Below are 24479 nucleotides of genomic sequence, written 5' to 3'. Positions count from 1 at the left end.
ATAGATATCTATAATAATGATATAATATTATGTGCGTTTTCTGGTCTTGTGGTCCCGATAGCTCAATTGGTAGAGCACTCACTCGCTTCACATACAAAATTTCTGAGATCGATCCCGGGTGAAGTCGAGATTGTCCACCTAGAGTTGGTTGGGTAGCTGGGTCTGTTAGATCTGGCGAAAAGTACTTTGCAATAGACTAGCGCTCTATCAAAAGGATAGCAAGCAATTTGCGGCTATGTGGTCTAGTGGTATGACACTCGCTTTCGGATCGAGAGGTCCTGGGTTCGAGCCTCGGGCTCGGCGCATAGTTGAGTCCTTGGAAAAGACTCTTTACTCACATTCTCTCACCGTACTCATGTGTAAAATGAGTACCTGGTCGTTAACAGCGTTGTTTTTGTCCGAAAAATTGTAATATCGCCTAATAGACGTTATGTCCCGTCCTACATGTTAAATGTTGCTGTTGACCAGGGACCCCTTGTAAAGCGCTTTGAGCACATTTAGTGGATATTGCGCTTTATAAAAAGCTCAATTTTTAAATTATTTTTTTTTATTGTCCGTTATAGAAACGATATAGAAACTAGGATAAACTCCGGCTCCATAGGCCTAATGGCTCTGAATGACTAAGCGCTCCTCGTTCCGAGATTAAGTGCAACAGATAGTCATCTAGATGTGCGGCTTTGTGGTCTCATTGTATCAATGACACTCGTCTTTTGACCTGAAGATCATTGGTTCGAGCCCTGCTGCTGCTCAGGCGGCACAAAATTCAGTCTTTAGTAAAGGGCTTTACACATATTCTCTCACCGCACTCAAATGTAAAGTGCAAAATAAGATACCTGACCGCCTAACGGCGTTGTGATTGTCGGGAGGAGAAAAAACAAACAAACAAAATTGTTCCTTATTAAAGACGTCATGTCTTCAGTCTTCTATATCATTATAAATGTGGCTGTTAGCTTGCGGCCCCGTGTAAATTGCTTTGACTGCATTTATTAGATATTGCGCTCATAACATTAGGTCAAGGTCTTTTGTTGTTTGGGGTTTGTTTGTTTGTTTGTTTGTTTGTCTGTTTGTTTGTTTGTTTGTTTTGTTTTGTTTTTTTGGTTTTTTTTTGTGTTGTTTTTTTTGTTTTTTTTTTGGTTTTGTTTTGTTTATTTGTTTCTCGGGTTTTATAAAAAATTGATTTATGTTTGATTGTTTTGTTTGTGTGTGTGTGTGTGTGTGTGTGTGTGAGAGGGTGAGAGGATGGGTGAGTATGGAGGGGGGGGGGGGGGGTCGGTCAGTCTTTGTCAGGTTTTAATCATAAAAAATAATAGAGAAAAAAATATATAAAAGAATATTGTATGAATTTACCGAATCAATCCGTATATTATTTCTCTTTGCTTGTTTTGTTTGCTTCACCGTCGTTCACTTAACGTGTTATGCAATTTATTGCTCACAGCTCTTTACAAGAGATCCCCGATCCAATAGATAGAACGAAGTTGACGTCACTGAGGTCTTTGGTGGGTTTTTTTTTTTTTTTTTTGGGGGGGGGGGTTTGTTGTTGTTTTGTTTTTTTTTGTTTTTTTTTTTTGTGTTTTTTTCGCCATCCGCGTTTATGAGTAATTCTCACGAAACTGTATTAATCAGACGAGATAAACGTTCGAGGTTTCACAGATTTTTTTTTAATGTTTGTCCGTTATACTCTTACTTCCGGATGGAAATGTTGTGAACTTCTTAGCCGAGCGCTTACTATCAAAAGATAGAATGCGCTTGCCCAAGGAGTTCACAACATTGCCATCCGGAAGTATAACGGACCGACACACACACTCTGTGTAACCATGAACTTTTATAGTCTGGTTAATACAGTTTAGTGAGAACAACTCACAAACGCGGATGGCAAAAACAATAACAAAGGCCTGAGTGACGTCATCTGCATACTATCTATAACGTGCCGGAATTCGGGTTGTAATGTTAATGGGACAATGTTATGATTCAACGAAACAATGGCGTAGGCGTGATGGTTGATTCATTTCTTCTTAGCCTTTACTTTTGCCAGAACTAAAGTAGGTCAATTATATGAGCAATCATCTCAAAATAGAACTATTATTATAACGGGATAGCCTTGATGTTTTAAATCCCGATTCCCTAGGCGGAGGAGGCGAATACTATGAAAATATAGAAATAAAAAGATCTCCTAAATAATCTCAAAGAGCTTTACTAGGGCTCCTTAGTACACATCTGTATTATAATATTGTGTGGATGGCCCTAAACCAGCATGTACTTATGTGGCTACCTGTAGGTCTACTAGTATGACTCTCGACTTCGGATCGGAAGGTTCTGGGTTCGAGACCATGCTCTGAGCGCCGGAAAGTCCTTGGAAAACAAACAAAAAAAAAAAACACATTGAAAACAAAAACGCATTAATGTCTTTAATGTTTTCATCGTTTTTGTTTTTTTTTGTTCTTTTTTTTCTGTTTTTTCTTTAAAATATTTATTTTATTAATTTTTATTGTTGTTGACCGAAGAAGTCTTTGAACAGAGTTTGGAGAACTAAAGATATCTCCCTTCGACTAAAGCTAAGACTTTTCAACTCAAATGTGAAGTTTGTCCTACTGTATGGATGTGAAACTTGGAACGCATAACAGGCATGTTTAGGATGGTACAGATTTTCGTAAACAGGTGCATGCGTAAGCTACTCAGAATAAAATGGATGGATAGAATAAAAAATGAAGAAGTATGGAAAAGAACACAGCAGAAACCAGTGGGAGAGGAAATAGGAAGAAGACGATGGAGGTGGATTGGACACACGCTTAGAAAGAACGACTCCACTATAACTTGGAAAGTATTGGACTGGAACCCTCAGGGCAGAAGATCAAGGGGAAGGCCACGAGGAACATGGAGAAGAATTAAAGAAGCTGATATACAGAGAAGTGGTAAGACCTGGAATGAGATTAAAAAGATAGCTCAGGATAGAGAAGGATGGAAACTGTTTGTCTGTGGCCTATACCCTGACCCAGGGTGAAAAAGGCAATGATGATGATGATGATGACCGAAGAAGAGTTTTGAGCCCGAAACGTTCGGTGTTTGGTATTTTGTTCTTTTGAATATGTTATATTTCATTTTTGATTATTACTTTTTTAGAGTAGGTACTTAATATTTATTAATAATTTTTCTTTGTCATGTACTTATTGAGCGCGTATTGATGCAAGGGACACAACCGCTGATTATGGTGCTTCATTTATACTATAACTAGTTATTCCCCTTTGCTTTTATTTTATTCATTTTCTTCACTGTTCGAATTATGGTGTGTATTTGCTAATAGATAGAACTAAATTGACGTCACTCGGCTCTCGACAGCCATGTTAATGATAAATTCCCATTGAATTCTATCAATCAGACTGTTATTGTTTAAGCTTGCACCTAGTTTTTCGTGTTACTACGTATATCCGGCTGGCGGATGCTGTGAGTTTTAATTTCATTTAAACGCTTAACATCAGTACTGCTATTGCTATTGCTGCTTTTGAAACTGTTAGATCTTCTTTTTTATGTTGATTCCTCTGCCTGTTCAGCTATTTCATTTATGACCTTTTTATCAGCTCTTGAAGCGACCTTTTTTTTTTCTTTCTTTTTTTTTTTTGGGGGGGGGGGGGGGGGGGGGGGTTCGTGGATAGCTCATACTGTAGAGTCACGATCTCCCCGGCCAGGCGGCGTTTTCGGACCAGTAAGGTCGCGGGTTCGAGCCCTCATCGCCGCCGCGAAGTTTTTATTCTCTGGTGTCTTCTGGGACTTTCCTACTCACTTCATTTATTGTTATTAGCAGTATTTTGACTTCTTTTGCAATTCTATTTCATTCCATGTTCGCTTCTTGCTTTTGACTCCTTGTCCTTGCTCGGAGAATAATTTCTTTGTTTGTCGTTCCTCTACTCTTTTTTCAATTTTCTGTCAAAACCTCACCAAATTAACTGAAATTGTCTTGCTGTTCTCTTTATTCACGAGGATATTTTTTCATAATTAAGGATCACAATTTTAACAATTGTCTTCAGTACGTTTCCGTCCCAAATAAACAGGTAAGTCAACCCAAACACGCGTGTTTGATATGAATAAACGAGTTCGGAGTAGACACTGGTATGATGCCTGTCTCTATTTTATTTTTATTTTTTTTTTAATAGGGAGAAAAAGAAATAGATAAAAGAATTATTTTTTTTTTTAACATGATTCCTCGACTGTGAATCGATCCTCAGACTCTCCCTCCCTCCCCCCCCCCCCCCACAGACTACTGTATTCTCTATGCCCCCCCCCCCCCCCCCCCATGCCCCTTCCCTTCTGACCTAACCACACTCTTCAAACTTCATAGCTACGCTGCTGCCAGTTGAATAATTTTAGTTCTCAAAGAGGTATCGTGTTAGCCCATTCAGACGTGCGGACAAAACTAACAGGTTTTACTCGAACAGTCGTCCCTTTCGGCGGTTATTCCTTCCCACTCCAATCTCCACGTCAACCCACAGACTACTAATCCTGTGTTATCTATGCGTCCCCCCTCCGCCGCCCGGACATCTGCATTTACAGGCAGCGATAATACCATCCTCTTCCACGACACAGTAAACATGGCTGATGATGTTTTGAATGATGTGCTTACTATCTGTTCTTGCGATTTAAGAAAAGTGAAAGCCAAAGCGAAAGAGAGCAATTTGGACGAAAACTTGGTTACAAAAACGATCCGTTTAAACCCATACAAACATAATAAACGAATTGTACCATATATATTATATAATCGACCCTGTGAATCGCCTTGTGAGTCAGCTTATCATAATATGGTCGATCAAAAATTTTGTCTATTATTATTACAAGGCGATTAACATGCTCGAATCTATAAACAGGGATCGAAATGGCTTTAAATACCAGCAACAAATTAAAACACCATCCAACACCTGCGAACAGCGTTTTGTTGGAGTGATTTTAAGCTAAAAAAAATTTTTAATGGAAAAAAATCACCGAGATGTTAATTCGACTAGGTTTATTAAATATACAATAACTGACGTGATTTTTAAATACGTTTGCGCGTATGTTGATTGGATAACTCGAGATTCATGGACATCCGTGTCAATAACTTGCCAGGTTTAGCAACAAGGGCTCTCATGGCCTTTATGTGGAAGCATCAATTTTAGAAAGGATGTCTCGTTTTCCAATGTTTCTAGCAACATTCAGTAAAGTGTCGTAGTATTGATTCATAACATGGCTTAATGTTTGGTAGGTTGAGTCCGAGATGTTTTTACCATCTATGGCTTTGATAATGTCAGAAGGGATGTCTCGTTTTCCAATGTTTCTAGCAACATTCAGTAAAGTGTCGTAGTATTGATTCATAACATGGCTTAATGTTTGGTAGGTTGAGTCCGAGATGTTTTTACCATCTATGGCTTTGATAATGTCAGAAGGGATGTCTCGTTTTTCAATATTTCTAGCAACATTCAGTAAAGTGTCGTAGTATTGATTCATAACATGGCTTAATGTTTGGTAGGTTGATTCCGAGATGTTTTTACCATCTATGGCTTTGATAATGTCAGAAGGGATGTCTCGTTTTCCAATATTTCTAGCAACATTCAGTAAAGTGTCGTAGTATTGATTCATAACATGGCTTAATGTTTGGTAGGTTGAGTCCGAGATGTTTTTACCATCTATGGCTTTGATAATGTCAGAAGGGATGTCTCGTTTTCCAATGTTTCTAGCAACATTCAGTAAAGTGTCGTAGTATTGATTCACAACATGGCTTAATGTTTGGTAGGTTGATTCCGAGATGTTTTTACCATCTATGGCTTTGATAATGTCAGAAGGGATGTCTCGTTTTCCAATGTTTCTAGCAACATTCAGTAAAGTGTCGTAGTATTGATTCATAACATGGCTTAATGTTTGGTAGGTTGAGTCCGAGATGTTTTTACCATCTATGGCTTTGATAATGTCAGAAGGGATGTCTCGTTTTCCAATGTTTCTAGCAACATTCAGTAAAGTGTCGTAGTATTGATTCATAACATGGCTTAATGTTTGGTAGGTTGAGTCCGAGATGTTTTTACAATCTATGGCTTTGATAAGGTCAGAAGGGATGTCTCGTTTTCCAATGTTTCTAGCAACATTCAGTAAAGTGTCGTAGTATTGATCATAACATGCTTAATGTTTGGTAGTTGAGTCCGAGATTTTTTACATCTATGGCTTTGATAATGTCAAAGGGATGTCTCGTTTTCCAATTTTCTAGCAACATTCAGTAAAGTGTCGTAGTATTGATTCATAACAGGCTTAATGTTTGGTAGGGATTCCGAATGTTTTTACCATCTATGGCTTTGATAATGTCAGAAGGGATGTCTCGTTTTCCAATTTTCTAGCAACATTCAGTAAAGTGTCGTAGTATTGATTCATAACATGGCTTAATGTTTGGTAGGTTGAGTCCGAGATGTTTTTACCATCTATGGCTTTGATAATGTCAGAAGGATGTCTCGTTTCCAATTTTCTAGCAACATTCGTAAAGTGTCGTAGTATTGATTCATAACATGGCTTAATGTTTGGTAGGTTGGTCCGAATGTTTTTACCATCTATGGCTTTGATAATGTCAGAAGGATGTCTCGTTTTCCAATTTTCTAGCAACATTCAGTAAAGTGTCGTAGTATTGATTCAAACATGGCTTAATGTTTGGTAGGTTGATCCGAGATGTTTTTACCATCTATGGCTTTGATAATGTCAGAAGGGATGTCTCGTTTTCCAATGTTTCTAGCAACATTCAGTAAAGTGTCGTAGTATGATTCATAACATGGCTTAATGTTTGGTAGGTTGAGTCCGAGATGTTTTAACCATCTAGGCTTTGATAATGTCAGAAGGGATGTCTCGTTTTCCAATTTTCTAGCAAAATTCAGTAAAGTGTCGTATATTGATCATAAAGGCTTAATTTGGAGTTGATTCCGAAGTTTTTACCACTATGGCTTTGATATGTCAGAAGGGAGTCTCGTTTCCAATGTTTCTAGCAACATTCAGTAAAGTGTCGTAGTATTGATTCATAACAGCTAATGTTTGTAGTTGAGTCCGAGAGTTTTTACATCTATGCTTTGATAATGTCAGAAGGATGTCTCGTTTTCCAATGTTTCTAGCAACATTCCAAAAAAGTCAAAGGGATGTCTCGTTTTCCAATATTTCTAGCAACATTCAGTAAAGTGTCGTAGTATTGATTCATAACATGGCTTAATGTTTGGTAGGTTGAGTCCGAGATGTTTTTACCATCTATGCTTTGATAATGTCAGAAGGGATGTCTCGTTTTCCAATTTTCTAGCAACATTCAGTAAAGTGTCGTAGTATTGATTCATAACATGGCTTAATGTTTGGTAGGTTGATGTCCGAGATGTTTTTACCATCTATGGCTTTGATAATGTCAGAAGGGATGTCTCGTTTTCCAATGTTTCTAGCAACATTCAGTAAAGTGTCGTAGTATTGATTCATAACATGGCTTAATGTTTGGTAGGTTGAGTCCGAGATGTTTTTACCATCTATGGCTTTGATAATGTCAGAAGGGATGTCTCGTTTTCCAATTTTCTAGCAACATTCAGTAAAGTGTCGTAGTATTGATTCATAACATGGCTTAATGTTTGGTAGGTTGAGTCCGAGATGTTTTTACCATCTATGGCTTTGATAATGTCAGAAGGGATGTCTCGTTTTCCAATGTTTCTAGCAACATTCAGTAAAGTGTCGTAGTATTGATTCATAACATGGCTTAATGTTTGGTAGGTTGATTCCGAGATGTTTTTTACCATCTATGGCTTTGATAATGTCAGAAGGGATGTCTCGTTTTCCAATGTTTCTAGCAACATTCAGTAAAGTGTCGTAGTATTGATTCATAACATGGCTTAATGTTTGGTAGGTTGAGTCCGAGATGTTTTTACCATCTATGGCTTTGATAATGTCAGAAGGGATGTCTCGTTTTCCAATGTTTCTAGCAACATTCAGTAAAGTGTCGTAGTATTGATTCATAACATGGCTTAATGTTTGGTAGGTTGAGTCCGAGATGTTTTTTTTTACCATCTATGGCTTTGATAATGTCAGAAGGGATATCTCGTTTTCCAATGTTTCTAGCAACATTCAGTAAAGTGTCGTAGTATTGATTCATAACATGGCTTAATGTTTGGTAGGTTGAGTCCGAGATGTTTTTACCATCTATGGCTTTGATAATGTCAGAAGGGATGTCTCGTTTTCCAATGTTTCTAGCAACATTCAGTAAAGTGTCGTAGTATTGATTCATAACATGGCTTAATGTTTGGTATGTTGAGTCCGAGATGTTTTTACCATCTATGGCTTTGATAATGTCAGAAGGGATGTCTCGTTTTCCAATGTTGTGTATTATGTTCATGGCTGTGTTGTATTGCGATTGTTGAATTTGGCTCCAGAGCTTGTATGTTGACCATGACATTGGTTTTTTACCGTGCTTAGTTTGTTTTCCTTGTGATAAAGTAGTGATTGAAACCACAGCAAAGGAGAAGAGGAATATGAACGTTGCCGTCCTCATGCTGAAAATAGAAACAGTGAAAAAAGTAAACGTGCATTTATGGTCGCTCGTATAGATTTTGGCTTTCATTTTTTTAAAATTATTATTGCTAGGGTTTTTAGTACTTTGTTATTTTCTTAATGTTTTGTTTTGTTCGTTTGTTTGCTTTATTGTTCTTATGTTGGTGTTGTTTTGCTTTGTTGTTTGATTTGGGGTTTTTTTCTTTCTTCTTTTCTTCTCTTTCCTTATTTATTTTAACAGAGATCCAGTTTCATTGGAGATCTTGTGTAAACAGATTGTGACGGGAAAGAATTGAATTACTAATTTCTATATATTCCAAAGAGGTTTTATATTATCCTTTTGATTTCTAGTTTTTAGAACGAGGGTTTTAAATACGAATTATAACCTACATTTTATAGAACCGAAACATTTAATTTGTGTTTAATCTTACTCAAAGTCGTTTTCTTGCAAAGTTGTAAGTAATGTTATTACCTTTAAAAGTTCAAATCTTCCATATTAATTCATATGTTATTGGTATAATAATATAAAAAAACAAACTCCAGAATATTTATGGCTCGTTGTCTCTGCCTATTTTCACTAAATAGGCTGCATTGTCTTAATTAATAATAATAATAATAATAATAATAATAATAATAATAATAATAATAATAATAATAATAATAATAATAATAATAATAATAATAATAATAACAACAACAACAACAAATAATAATAATAATAATAATAATAATAATAATAATAATAATAATAATAATAATAATAATAATAATAATAATAGCACTTGAATAGCGCATAACCAGGTCATGGCTAGGTCATGCTCTATGCGCTCCAGTAACAAGAATGTCAATCTAAAATATCACTAACATGCACACACCCAGCTACACACACACATACACACACACACACAAACACACACATACACACACACACACACACACACACAAACAGACACACTTTTAGTTATTACCCAAAAGAAGAAAAAGTAAAATAAATGTGAAACATTGACAAACTTATGTTTTTTGTAAAAAATAAATAAAGTAATGTTTAAGCTTTGATTTAAAACCATGGACACTTGATACTTCACGAATAGCCCTGTGAAGATCGTTCCATATTTGAAACTAGATATACAAAATATTTACTTACATGAACATGACGTTTGAATCGATACAAGTTACTGTTATGCTTGAAGTAGTGCAGTTATTGTCTTCAAAGTAATGTTGGAATTGACAAGCATGAATACAGGTGGCCAATTTATAATTGGGTCATCCCGGACACAAAGCAATCCCGGATATAGGCTAGATATCATCAATTCTGCCAAACAAACGAAAACAACATATTTTCTAAAAGTTTAGCCACAAAAAACATCCTTCAAATATTGATCGATTAAAATGACCCTCATCTTGTCAAAAGCTCTCAAACCCAAGACATCATGGACATAGTTGAAGTCCCAGTTTTGAGAGTTTTTGACAAGATGAAGGTCATTTTAATGGATCGATTTTTGAAGGATGAGTTGTATTTTTATGGCCAAAATTTAGGAAATCTGTTTTTTGAGAGTACGGCAGATTTAATCTGTCGTTTTCTGACAAAAAGCCAATATCAACAACTGGCCATAAAACATTTGCTTCTTCAATGTGACCCGCCTATCACTTCAATCAGTGTGGCTTGGTGGCTCCACGATACCGTGTATCGCCTTGTCACAAAAAGTCAAGAAATTCTAAGTATGGTCAGTGGCTGAATGGGTGACAGAGATATGGAAAATTCTGCTTCCTTCCAGCATTGTGTCATTGGACAAAGCACTTTACAAACATTACCCCATTCGATTCAGATGTGAATTAGTACCAGGCTATATTTATGCAGACAGTGACGGATATTGTAATAATATTAGGAAGTGGAGCAGATGGCAGCCCAAAATCGTGGACGATGGAGGATTACCGTTATGACCTATGCTCCTGGAAGAGTGAAAAGTCTTAAGAAGTAAGAACACTTGAAATTATACTATTCTCCCTCATAGACCGTGGCAACTTAGCCCAACTCTCATATTATCGGCTAGAAATTCCATTTTCAGCACAAGCACCACCCTGATATTATAATTATTGGTAATCAGGAGGTCTTAAGTTCGACCGCCAGTCAATGCGGCTATGTGGTCTTGTGGTATGACACTCTCTTTCGGATCGGAAGGTCCTGGGTTCGAGCTTCGCTCGGCGCATGGTTGAGTCCTTGGAATAGGCTCTTTACTCACATTCTCTCACCGTATTCATGTGTAAAATGAGTACCTGGCCGTTAACAACTATGTCTCCACCCGAAAAAAAATTGGAATATCGCCAAACAGGCGTCGTGTCCCGTCCTACATGTTAAGTTCTGCGGTTGGCGCTTTGAGCACGTTTAGTGGATCTTGCGCTATATAAAAGCTCAATTTATTTATTATTATAATGCAGACTGATTTTTTTAAAGGATGATTTTTTTTTCATTTCTTTCATTTTTCTCTCTGATTTGTCAGGCACTGTTTCATACACACCTTTCCAGATTTTTATTTTACACCAGTGCCTGCGCCTAATGTGTGACTTTGATATTTTCAAACTTTAGACTTCCAAAGTGAAAAGTTTTCTGGCCAAAATGAAAGAAAAGTATTTAATCAGGGTACAGCAGACTTATCAAAGGGAAATATAAAATGATGGAACAGAGTTAGAGTTTGTTTTTAAAACACTGTAACTACACATTCTTTCAAAAATGATTCAATATGAACAAAAGATGTGTTTTGTGTGCACATCAGACTTATCAAAGGGAAAAATTAAACAATATTACGGAACCGTGTTAGAAAAGAGTTTGGTTTTAAAACGCTCTACTACACATTCTCTCAAAAATGATTAGATGTGAATAAAATGTGTTTTGTCAGTGTTCATCTGACCTAACAAAGGGAGAAATAAGAATACGGAACAATGTTGGCGTTTAGTTTTAAAACACTGTAACTACACGTTCAAAAACGATCAGATATGAACTCAAACATAGTTTGACGATGCACAACGGACTTAATTAACAAAGGGACAATTAAATAAGATACCGGAACAATGTTAGACGTTTTAAAACACTGTAACTACACATTTATCCTCCTCCCCCTCCTCCTCCTCCTCCTCCTCCTCCTCCTCCTCCTCTCCTCCTTCTTTTCTTCTTCTTCTTCTTCTTCTTCTTCTTCTTCTTCTTCCTTCTTCTCTCTCTCCTTCTCTTCTTCTTCTTCTTCTTTTTTCTTCTTCTTCTTCTTCTTCTTCTTCTTCTTCTTCTTTCTTTTTTAGGTTGGTTCTTATCATTTCCACGAATTTGAATTAACAATAAGGACTTTCATCTCTTAAAAACTCGTCCATATCTGAAGATATGTCCGGAACAGAACTTCACTAAGACTGCCACATAAAAAAAAATTGTTTTGAACACGGAACCACTGTTATCATTGGTCATTTTTAGGATTTGACGTCATGAAAACCATGTGTTGTTTCATATGAGTCATCAAATTTGACCTAGCGGTAAATTGACAGAGTTGTGATTATTGAAATTTCATTGTTTGTATTTGACTTTGTCGTAGTTGGCATCATCATAACTATCCTTATCTACCATTCTCTTAACTAATGTTGATGTCTTTTTGTGTGACCTTATGCATGGTATAGCCTTATTTCCAAATTCAAACTTGTCCCTTTTGGGGCTATTTTTTGTAGGGTTTTTTTTTCGGTTTATTTTATTGGGGGGGGGGGGGGGGGGACTTATATTTGTGGGAGGGGTGGGGGGTTGCTTTTGTTTGAATTTATATATATATTTTTGTTTTGATTTGTTTTCATTTGGGTTTTTTTTCCTTCGGGGGAAAGCGCGGGGGAGGTGGGGGGGGGGGGGGGAGTGAAGAGTTGGGTTTTTGGGGTTTTTTTTTGTGTGTGTGTGTGATAAGTTTTTATTTACCTGATCTGTAACAGAGCTTACTTACAGCCCAATATGCCTGCTGCATATAGAGCAGCAACGAAGGACCTCCATTACTCATTGTCCTCTGTCCATGGCCATCATCTTCATGGGGCTCCATGTCTGCCCCTCCCCCACACACACACAAACACAACACACACTATTTCATCTCTCCCTCCACTCCACTGTTCTCCTCCAGGTTGTCCGGGTCCATCCCTTTCTTCTCTTTCTTTCAGGTGTCCAGTGTCGGGCGGTTTTGCTGTTTCCCTCATCCTTTTCTCATATGTCTCACCCATCTTCACCTTCTTCTCATGACGATGTCCTTCTTGTCTTCCATTCCACATTGATCTAACTGTCTTTTATTTTTAATTCTATTCGACCAGTAAATGCCCATGATCCTCCTGAGGCAATTTGTATGAAATGCTGACAAGTTGTCATCGTCTAGAATTCAGATCCATACAGAGTGTAGAAATGATACAACTCTCGTAAATTTTAATTTTGGTTTTAATACTGTAACCTTTTGTTTCCCAAATATTGTTCAGTAATTTAAATGTGTTCCTTGCCTTTAGTTATGCGCATATAAATGTCTCTCTCAGGTCGGCCAATGCTTATAATAAGGCTAGAATAAATTAATTGTTCAGGGGGGGGGGGGGGGGGTTGTTGTTTTTTTGTTGTTTTTTTTTTTTGGTAAGACTTGTTCGTTTTTTGCTATGCTTGACTGAAAAGTCTTGACACCTATTGAATATTTCCGATTGTATTAAACTCCCCAGTATAAACTGTATATCAAAATGTGCGTAATTTATTCTTCTATTATGTTACCAAATGCCAAATATCATTTATCTGCTATTACATGATTTTAATTTATTATATTAAAGAACCATTACTCCACGTGTCGGTTAAAGAAATCACACACAATTATGCAATAAACAGAGTGCTCTGGCTGAGTTCCTTTATGCAGAGAGATGTTAACATTCATAAACGACTGAAAGTTGTTATATAGTGACTCGTAAGTTGGTATTAAAATAGTTCAAAGGTTAGTTAAATTCTTTACTGGAACTGATGCTGCTCTACCAACACTATTATTTATCTGATCTGTGACAGAGCGTTATGTATTTATTTCCATTATAGTTTATTGCGATGACAGGCACGTCAGCGGTTCCTGGTTGCATCGTTATCAGTTTATGGGAAATCAGAAAAAAATAATTTTAAAACACTTTGAAAAGTGTTTGTGGCGTTCTTAGAACATCGATTCACAACAGTGTTCAGCAAATTAAAATGGCTCGACTTGGCGGGAAACAAAAGTCACTACAGTATCCACCAATCTCACTCTCAGTTTTATCATATATTGTTTGTTTTTTCTTTTGTGTGGCCATGTGGTCTAGTGGTATGACACTCGCTTTCGGATCGGAAGGTCCTGGGTTCGAGCCTCGCTCAGCATATATTTAAGTCCTTGGAAAATGCTCTTTACTCTCATTCTCTCACCGTACTCAGGTGTAAAATGAGTACCTCACCGTTAACAGCGTCGTCTCTGTCCGAAAAAAAAATGTAATATCGTCTAACAGGCGTCATGTCCCGTCCTACATGTTAAGTGTTGCTGTTTGCCAGGGACTCCCTGTAAAGCGCTTTGAGCACCTTTAGTGGATATTGCGCTCTTTAAAAGCTCAATTTAATTTTATTTTGGGGGGGGGGGGAGGGGTAGGGGGTGGGGCTTAGTCTTACGGCGCTTGAGACATATTTAAGTCATTTCAGTGCCAGTAAAGGGAAGGAAATCGGATAGTCAAAAAATTCCAGATTGAGAATTAAAAGCAAAGAAGAAAAGGTAAGACAAAGGGGAATGGTTCAGAAAGGAAACAGATGTAGATTCCACGTCTATTTAATCGAAGATCACTTACAAGTCTTATCATGACACAAGCACAGGATCCCACCAAGAGGAATACACCCAAATGTTTACAAACCAAAAAAAAATATGTAATACTACATAACAGAGATGATTCACAAGAAAAAACATCATCTCCCAAAATTGTAACCATACATCAAAATACAATAAGTTGATTGTTTGAATGGCACGTTTAATTACCTTTATAAAATACTACACACATAAATCCGACAAATTAAAAATACATTTTAAAAAGCCTTAAATGGCAATGCAAATTTACTTAGAGCGAGGACAAATTCAAATACATGTATTTACATTTTTGCAATGATCAGTTCACTGTTGTTTGTTTTGTTTTAAGGGTTTTACGGGCTTGCTACACATTTATAATAATAATAAAAATAATAATAATATAATAATAATAATAATAATAATAATAATAATAATAATAATAATAATAATAATAATAATAATAATAATAATAATAATAATAATAATATTAATATTAATGATGATGATGATGACGATGATGATGATGATGAATATGCAAATGGAGTCTCAAAATAATAATAATAATAATAATAAAATAATAATAATAATAATAATAATAATAATGACGCACTTATAAAGGGCACATTTCCACTCAAAGGTGCTCAGGGAGTATTGTATGATATATTATGTATTAAAAGAAAATATATACGACGATAGTGACAATGTATAAATCAAAATATACGACAAACTAATGGCACAGGAAAAAAGTTCCGTTTTCAGATTTAAAAAATAAATAAAATTCAAATGATGGGCTTGATCGCGTTTTAAAACTTGTGCTATTCCATGACAGAGCGGCACTGACACAGAAAGATTTAGTGTTAAATTTGCTCGAAAACTTCCCTATGCTAGCACAGGTAAAAAGAGAGAAAAAGGGGGTAGTCAAAACAGTCTAGATTTATTAAAAGCACATGAGAATAAGTAAGAGAAAGGGGATGGTTCAAATAGGGAACAGATTTAGATTCCAAGAGCACACTATCAGTATCAGTGTAATTAGTTTGAGATCACATAAAAGTCTCATCCAGACACAAGCACAGGATCTCACCAAGTGGAATACACATAAATGCTTTACAAAACATGATATTCAAAACAAACAAAAATATTACAGTACATCACTGAGAGATAATTTACAAGGATAGAAATATCATTTCCTAAATCTAATACGTATAGTATTAGATTTAGGAGATGATATTTCTATCCTTGTAAATTATCTCTCAGTGATGTACTGTAATATTTTTGTTTGTTTTGAATATCATGTTTTGTAAAGACTGTTTTCCTCTCAGCCAAGAACTACGGCCAGGGCAAGGGCAAAGCAGGTAATCTCATTCCAAGACAAAGATAGAAGGCAACTCGGGAAACAGATATAGGGAGATAGACGACACAGCAGCTGATCTCCTGTCCAATATGGGAGGTGAAAAAGAAACAAAACACCCAGACAGCTAACAGTCAATTCTTCACCTTGAACATAATTGAAAATTGTGCGGCTATGTGGTCTAGTGGTATGACACTCGCTTTTGGATCGGAATGTCCTCGGTTCGAGCCTCGTGCTCAGTGCACAGTTGAGTCCTTGGAAAAGGTTCTTTACTCACATTTTCTCACCGCACTTGGGAGTAAAATGAGTACCTGGCCGTTAAACAGCGTTGTCTTTGTCCGAAAAATGGTAATATCACCAAACAGGCGTCATGTCCCGTCCTGCATGTTAAATGTTGCTGTTGACCAGGGACCCCTTGTAAAGCACTTTGAGCACATTTTGTGGATATTGCTCTATATAAAGCTCAATTTAAAAAAAAATACTTCTCCTAATGATCTCTCCTTAACAAAATCTCTAACTGGGACTTCATGGAAGTTGATCAATATATGAAGAGCAAGTTTTCTTACAATGCAACCATTCTGGAGGTACTAATAATAATAATAATAATAATAATAATAATAATAATAATAATAATAATAATAATAATAATAATAATAATAATAATAATAATAATAATAATATATACTTTATTCAATAAAATAATGGAAATTCATTTACAGACGTGGCATGCATAAAAATGTATAAACACAAAGTTGAGAATCTATGGTGACAATGTATACATATATATTATATGCAAATGCACAAAAATGTAAAAAATATATAACCAAGAACCAATAGCGACACTTTATATGTTAATTTGATAAATTGAGATAGACCATACCTCTGGCCTTTAGTCCGAACGTGTGTGTGCATATTTAAAAAATAGTATTTAATTTAAATCACAGTTGTACACAGAGGTGTAAACATTACCGGGTTATAAGACAGAGTGTGTTATTAGTTGAAGACAGCTGGGGGGGGCTGGATAATACTGAAACAGAAATGATTAGCATGCAAGGAGAAAGATATCATCTCCCAAATCTAATACTATACATTTGACTGATTCATTCTCAGTCAAGGACTACGGCCAGGGCAAGGGCAAATCAGGTAATCTCATTCCAAGACGACAAAGATAGAAGGCAACTCAGAAAACAGATATAGGGAGATAAACGACACAGCACGAGACCTCCTGCCCAATATGGGAGATAAAAAAAAACAAAAACCAACCCACCCAACAGCTCACAGTCAATTTTCAATGTATTCTTCCCCTGAACATAAATACTACTGCTCCTAATGATCCTCTTCTTATCAAAAACTCTAAACCTGGGACTTCATGGAAGTCGATCGATATTTGAAAAACATGTTTTCTGACAATGCTAAGGTAATCACCTAATAACCCATTCCTGAGGTGAACACATTACCGGGTTATAAGACAAAGTGTTAATAGGTAAAGACAGGGTGGGGGTGGGGGTGGACTGGATAATACTGAGATTAAAGTAAAGATTTGCTCATTAATGCCTGAATCAGATTTCCCGGCATTGTTTTGAGCACGTTTAGTGGATATTGCTCCTTATAGAAAAAATAAAGACTCAAGAATAAATAGTTTTTTTTGGTGGTTTTTTTTTTACTCATTTAAGAGACTTTTTATATCATAAAATTATTTTATTATTAAATTATGTTATTAAAGATTTTTCTTGTGTAATACACTGGAATTATAAACAGGGCAAACATGGCTTGCCTTACCAATAACAGATAATCTGCTCGTGACAGATACAAGGTATTTGTCCAGGTGGACAAAGGTGTGATAAGGTTTCTTGAAAGCAATCTTTATGAAAAAGCGTCTTAAATACACAAGGTGTAATTTTATGGTTAACAGTAAGATGCTTGTCTATGAATCAAATTTTGATTCAGACTGTGCCCTTTGCAAGTCAATTCAATTAAAATCATGTTGCTTTATTATGCCGCCTATTTAATGAATAATAGTGGACTATCAAACAAAAAAATATTGTGATATTAAAAGAAACACAAAAAACTTGAGCTCTTATATAGTGTAATATCCACTAAACATGCTCAAAGCACGTTACAAAGTGTCCCTGACCAACAGCAACAAGTAACATATAAAGCAAGACATGATGCCTGTTAGGCGCTATTACAATTTTTCCGACAGACAGCACCAGGTACTCATTTTACACCTGAGATGGTGAGAAAATGTGAGTAAAGAGTTTTTTCCAATGACTCAACTATGCGCCGAGCGAGATTCAAACCCATGATCGTCCGATCCAAAAGTGAGTGTCATACCACAAGACCACAAAGCCGCACAAGAGGGGTGTTTTTAAATGGTTAAATACACGAGAGTGTTAGGCTATTACACAAAGTATGCTATTACAAGGTCAGATCAATTTTCATATTTTAAAATCAAATATCAAAATCCTGAACGAATTAAGTAAGAAACTTATGTAGAGGGCTCTTACCACAATATCACTGTAACTGTAACTGGCATTTAAAAATTAACGACCACAATCCAGTTATGGTAATATTGTGTGGGATATAAAAATAAATTATACATTAATAAACATTTTATTAAAGAGTGTTACAAATAAATAATAAATAATCATAAATAATTTAAAAATTGAATCCCAAGGTTAAAAACGAAGTAACAGATAAAATTGCTCAAAAACGGAATTGTTTCCTTAAATATAGAACACTTGGAAGCCATGAAAAAGTTAAACAGATCTTTATCCTGATGATATCGAATGGGATCTTTAAGAAAAAAACAAATAACGTATAACATAACATAACATGATGAAAGGCTTAATTTAGGATTATAGCCTTTAACTCACTTAATCCTAGAGATTTTTGCTACTTTTCAAAACTGGAAAAATGTATTAAAAATGAGCATGTACCAAGGAGGACTTTAGAAAGGAGGCTCGCCTTGGATTTTCAGCCCCGCTAGTGGGGGCCATTAGTTGGATAACGATTTCAAGCAAAACTACCGCTTTTCTGCCTTGATACAATTTCCTTGAATGCGCAATAATTGATTCTGTTCTTATAATTTCGGTACTTTATAATAAATTGGTAAATTGGCGACCATAAGTTTTAAATAATATTATTTCTTTTGTCTTGAATGATATGAAAAAATACAAAAAGGTAGTGAACTATCAAAAATTTCACAGGAAAGTATGAACTATTTTTCTATGACGCCCTCTTACAAACTGAGTGATTGGGTTTGTTATCTTTTTTGAAATCGAAAGTACGAATCTGATTTCAATACCTTTTAATAACTATGGCTAATTTATCGAACCAGAATCTTTGAAAAGTGGTAAGTACCAATAATAGTTGCGTAATAATTATTTAAGACATGTTTAGAATTATCAACTGTAGTTCCTGCAGACGATAGTTGGGCCCATTGTCGTGTTGTTCTGTCGAGTCGCACAGATAATCAGAATCAGACTCCTCCTGATTCGGAATCCGAATCGGATTAAATTACTGTTCCTTATTTTATTATGAATTATGGCCTGCGGCTTTATATTTATATATTTTTTCTATATGGTTAACTGACAAATATTGACTTTATTGTTTTAGTCTAGTGTATAAGTCTAGAGGGCCCCTTTGCTCGTCACGTCAACTTCACAACTTTATCTTGAACTTGAACAGTCCTTTCTATTTCTACTCTATCTAGAACTTCTAGAGTGGGTCTGATATTACCATATCATATTCATATATGATGGAACTTGGACTCTGACTCTGAATATATAGTTATGCCCATTACATGGATCTGTGTTGCTGATATGACTGTCAATCGTATGGGACTAGTAACTAAGACTCTTAATATATAGTTTTGCCTCAGTGATCTGAGATGTTACTGTTGTTACAGTTACACTCACTCACTCTATTACTATTATCTCTGTGACTATGGAAAGGAATTATGGATCTGATCTACTCCATTGACTGAAAGGAATGAACTAGTAGTCTGAATATATAGTTTTGTCTCATTGATCTAAGATGAGACTCTATTAAACAACTCTATGACTATGGAAGGGAACTATGGATCTGATTCTGATGCTACTCATTGACTGTACTCTAAGGAATGAACTATAGTAGTCAGATGTTTTATGAATGGTGCATGTTTTTCTAGTTTTTCTAAGATGTCCCTCTATCAGAAGTTGCAAAACTTTGTGTCAACCTCCGAATCAATTTCTCTTAACTGAATAAAGATTTTGGCCCATATTGAATTGTGATGCCATGTCACAAAAAAAGATTTCTTCTTCACAACCTATAAAAAGCCACTTTAAAACCGCTGTCATACAATTAGAGATTTTACACTGCTAAATATTTAAACAGTTTCGCACCACAAAGTAAGAGATGACTTCATCGTTTTTCAAAAAAATCTTGTGACACAGTAGTTCCGGCTAGTGGTTATGAGTTCACATCATACTATTACAAAAATTACTATTTTCCGAATAAAAGCAAAACACATTAACATAAAGTAACAACTTATGTAGTTTGCATCCAATTTTGACTTTATAATTTATTGCTTTTTATTTACATCACGTCGCAATTACCGAAGACTGATATGAATCTCTAGTTTTAACTTATTTGAACTAGTGATTAAATACTCAAAATTGTCAAATTAACATTGAATGTTTATATTTAACTTTGAAAAATTGTATCTATGCATGACCGATTCACACAGCATTTAAAGTTTTCTTTTAAACCTATAAGCTCTTAAACAATACGATATGATACAGAATCTCTATCGGTTCCTTTCTCGTAAAGCTGCGAAAAGAAGTCTACTTGTATCTATCGATAAGCCATTAAAGAGGACATCTATGGAATTGGAATTTCACAATCAACTCTGAGTTTTGCATGTTATTGTTGTTACGTTGTTGTTGAACACAAGCACATTTTGTGGAAACACTGTATCATAAATTGATGAATTTCTACTTTTGACTGGTCTACATTAAATTTATGTAATCCTCTTTGGCATAAATACCAAGCTATTCCTCAAAACTTTGAACTCAAAATAATGTTGGAAGTGCGTAATGTTCACTTTTATTTGTATTCATCAAACACGTATATTGATTGTTATAAAATGTAAACTTGTCTGTCGTTCCTTCATATTCAGATTCTGTACGAACATCATATAAGTTTCAATTAACTGAACATTCCATTTTAACAAATTCTTTCAAAATGGATAAGCGGAAAATCATAATTTCGACACTATAAATCATTTTTGAGTTCAGATCCTCACCCGTTATCGATTTTAATATAGCTGTAATAAGCGAAATACTTTCCTATTGTTTTTTTTTAAAGTCGTGATAAAACATTTTTATTACGACAAAATGATCCAGAGTTTCATACAAATTTTTGCAGCTGTACATCGTGAACAGCTAGCTGAGAAAAAGAAGAAAAAGACGCGCCCCTTATTAAAAATCCGACTATTGTACTCTGAATATATATTGATCTGATATGTTACTTTATTAATTAACTCTATGAATATGGAATGGAATGGAACTATGAATTTGATGCTACTCCATTGACTATATTGAATGAACCAGTACTCTGAATGTTTTTCCTCACATGAACTTTTGCCTCTTGTGGGTCTGATGTTCATGGACGTGATTTGTTAGCAAATTCAAGATGGGGAAAATTGTGGTGTTGCGAATTACAATGGTAACTACAATAAAGCCAACAAATGTTGTGTGTTCAGATTGCCTATAAAGAGGAACCAGACCGGTAAACATGGTTAAACAAATCCCTCCTCGTGATGATATTGAGCCACATCCGACAAAATTTGTTATTTGTGAAAGACATTGGTCTGCAGGTGTTCCAATGAAAATTCTACCTGGCAGACCGATCATCCCTTATAGGGATGAAATAGTGTTCAAAAAATTAATAAATTTGAGAGATCCTAATTACAACTACTATGTAGTGCATCCCTTAGTAGATATTTCGGTATTCATATGTTTCTTGGGATCATCCTCCGCAGATTACCTCCCTTTGTTGATATTGTACATCTCCTTTCCCCTTCATCTAATTGTTCATCCTCTTCCTCATAATCACATTACATGTACATTCATTAATCAAGCTTCTAAAGAAATCATCCTGAATCAATCACTATAAGGTCAGTTTTTAGAATATCTAACTACTCATCCTTTCCGTTTCTTGGCTACTCCTATTCACTGCTGATAATAATAATCATTAAATATTTTTTTGGACCCAGAATTCACAATCACTCTCTAAAAAGGTAGATCTTGCCATATAATGCCCCTGCTGTTATTTTGGTGTAAATTTTCTATATTTTTTTGTTGGCCCCCACTAGCGTTGCCTGAAGATTCCATATGATTGTCCTTTCAGTATAGTTGTCCTTGGCATGTACATAGAATGTTTATATACATCTATCATTAACATGCAAAAACTAAAAACATTAGCTTTGATACTACGCCTACAATTTGTCTCAGAAAAATGTAATAAATAGGCATGGGGTAAAAGAACCCGAGTCAACTACGGATATAGTCGGTGTTAGGGTTGAGTGAGTTAAATACCTTTGAAATAAAAAATAAAAAGTGATCTATCAACAAAACCATCAATGAATCATGAAACAAATTGAAATCTTAAATAATACAACTCTCTGTCGATCAAAGTTTTAAAAATATCCAGAGAACATGCATTCTTTGTTTCGAATCTAATATTATTGCACAAGTGAATGGTAGGAAACATGAAAGATATTTGTCTCACATTAGTATTAACTCTGGATAAGTAAAGTTTAAATTTAAACTTTACCTTCTGTATAGCACAATATCCACTAACGTGCTCAAAGGGAATTACCAAGGGTCCCTGGCCAGAAGCAACACATAACATATAGAACATGACATGACGCCTGTTAGGCAATATTACAATTTTTCCGAAAGAGACAATGCTGTTAACGACTGGCTACTAATCTTACACCTTAGTGCGGTGAGAGAATGTGAGTAAAGAGTCTTTTCCAAGGACTCAACTACGTGCTGAGTGAAGCTCGAACCCAAGGCCTTCCAATCCGAAAGCGAGTGTCATACTTCAAGACCAAATAGCCACGTATCTCCTCTTGTAAACATTATAGAAGAGAAAGTAATGAATTGTGATGAATCAATATTATCTATCCTGTGTATCAATCTATAAATTTGAATCAAGTCACCTCAAATTCTTCTCTACTTTAGATAAGGGAACCCAAATGATTTAATCTTTCTTCATATGAACAATAATAGCCATTATGAAGCATTTTGGTAGCCTGTCATTGTACATTTTAAAACTTACTGTCTTTTGAATATAGGGCATCAAATAATTATTGCCATATTTGAGAATGGGTCGAACAAGTGTATTAAAAAAAAACATGAAAATACATTTATCAATAGTGACTCTACTTCTATAAATAATCTCCATAGTCTTCTTAGCTCGGTTAATACTGGTATCGATATGAACATCCTTTTTACACGTAATCCTTTTTCTGATTCAATGGAAGATAGAAGAAATTCTCCAGAAGGGTCAGCATAGTAAGTGTTGCATGGGTTGTTTTTTTTCCTATATGTAATACATTTTGCATTTTAAAGTGTTAAAATCAAGCAACCACTTTTAAGACCCTTGAAATGAGGAAAATACTTCATACTGAATACTATGATAATTTTCAGTAGAATCGTAATTTTTCGTGTCAGATCTCCTATGATCGACCCCTGTATGTTTGAAGAATATAATCATTCATTAAGGGAGGAATTACAAACTCTCTCCCCTCCTCCCTCCTCCTTTTTGCATAAAACCAAAGTAAAGATTCAGTTTTACAGAGAAGCTTTGTCTAGTCATCCCAGCTCATTATATCCATGTTTCACTGTAAGGATTTTTGTTAGCTTCTGGGAACAATGCACTATATTCAGGGGGGTCCTTAGTGTTCGCTACCATTGGTTCTTGCTCTCTTACAGTAGCTCTTCTTTCACGAGATTGTCTACGTTGGGATCTGGAAGAACGCATTGAGCGCTCTGAATGCAAATATGGTTCTCTCGTTTCCTCCGAGAGCAGTGTGAGCGAGAGGTCTGAGAGTCGATTTCGCTAATGTCAAAGTCATCAGCTGCAAAAGGATAGATGATGATGATTATCATTATTAATATTATTGTTATCATCATTATTATGATATAATGATCATGAGAATGGCAAAAATAAAAATAATGACAAAGATGATGCTGATGATGATGATGATGATGATGAAGATGGTGAGAATGATGTTTAAATAATAATCTATATATGTAATGATACTAACAAAAATAGTACAAATGTAAATCAAAATCATAACCTAAAGATACCATAAGCTAAATTATAAATAACCAAGAACAAACAGGCAGAAGATTTACAGAAAAAAAAATCCCCTGTCAAAAATACAATCACAAACCAAAGAAGCAGAATAGGCTAGTAAAGAGAAGAAGAAACGACATCACTATCGGATCGTACACCCATGCGAACATCATAGGTATATGATTCAAGGGTGAGGCTCCCATCCAACCACCCGCTGATACTTTTTTTTTCAAAGTTATCAATCCTGTGAATGATGTGCGTGGAATGTACTTTACATTGTTGAAATATTTTACATTTTGTAATAACCTCCTTGACAAAAAATATTATACAACATCAGCAAAGCAAAAATTCTAACCAGAACACAAACAAAATATGTCATAAAATGTTACTCATTTCATTTGACTTATCTTTATCCGATTTCAACCATTAACAGGCAGTATTCCATTTGGCCA

General features: G+C 35.4%; 2 protein-coding genes across 3 annotated transcripts in view; both read right to left on the bottom strand.

Moving 5' to 3' along the window:
- Positions 1–4969: 4969 nt before the first annotated feature.
- LOC144976925 (uncharacterized) lies at positions 4970–9752 on the bottom strand. Its single transcript, XM_078921533.1, has 2 exons — positions 9653–9752; positions 4970–8510 (listed from the first exon to the last, which is right to left on the bottom strand). Exon 2 carries the CDS (start codon positions 5995–5997, stop codon positions 5119–5121), a length of 879 nt encoding a protein of 292 aa, XP_078777659.1. The 5' UTR covers positions 5998–8510; positions 9653–9752; the 3' UTR covers positions 4970–5118.
- Positions 9753–21751: 11999 nt separating this feature from the next.
- The window catches only part of LOC144976928 (uncharacterized), an 18263-nt gene continuing 15535 nt past the window's right edge, over positions 21752–24479 (bottom strand). For both annotated transcript variants that reach the window (XM_078921537.1, XM_078921536.1), the window contains one exon: positions 21752–23806. In XM_078921537.1, the coding sequence (XP_078777663.1) occupies positions 23655–23806 (152 nt within the window). In that variant the 3' untranslated portion in view covers positions 21752–23654. The remainder of the gene's footprint in view (positions 23807–24479) is intronic.

This window comes from Berghia stephanieae, chromosome 7 (assembly GCF_034508935.2).
Source record: "Berghia stephanieae isolate SIO BIC M18660-M18661 chromosome 7, UCSD_Bste_1.3, whole genome shotgun sequence".
Taxonomy (NCBI): domain Eukaryota; kingdom Metazoa; phylum Mollusca; class Gastropoda; order Nudibranchia; family Aeolidiidae; genus Berghia; species Berghia stephanieae.
Note: the sequence above shows the minus strand (reverse complement) of the source record. Positions and strands in the feature narration are given on the sequence as shown.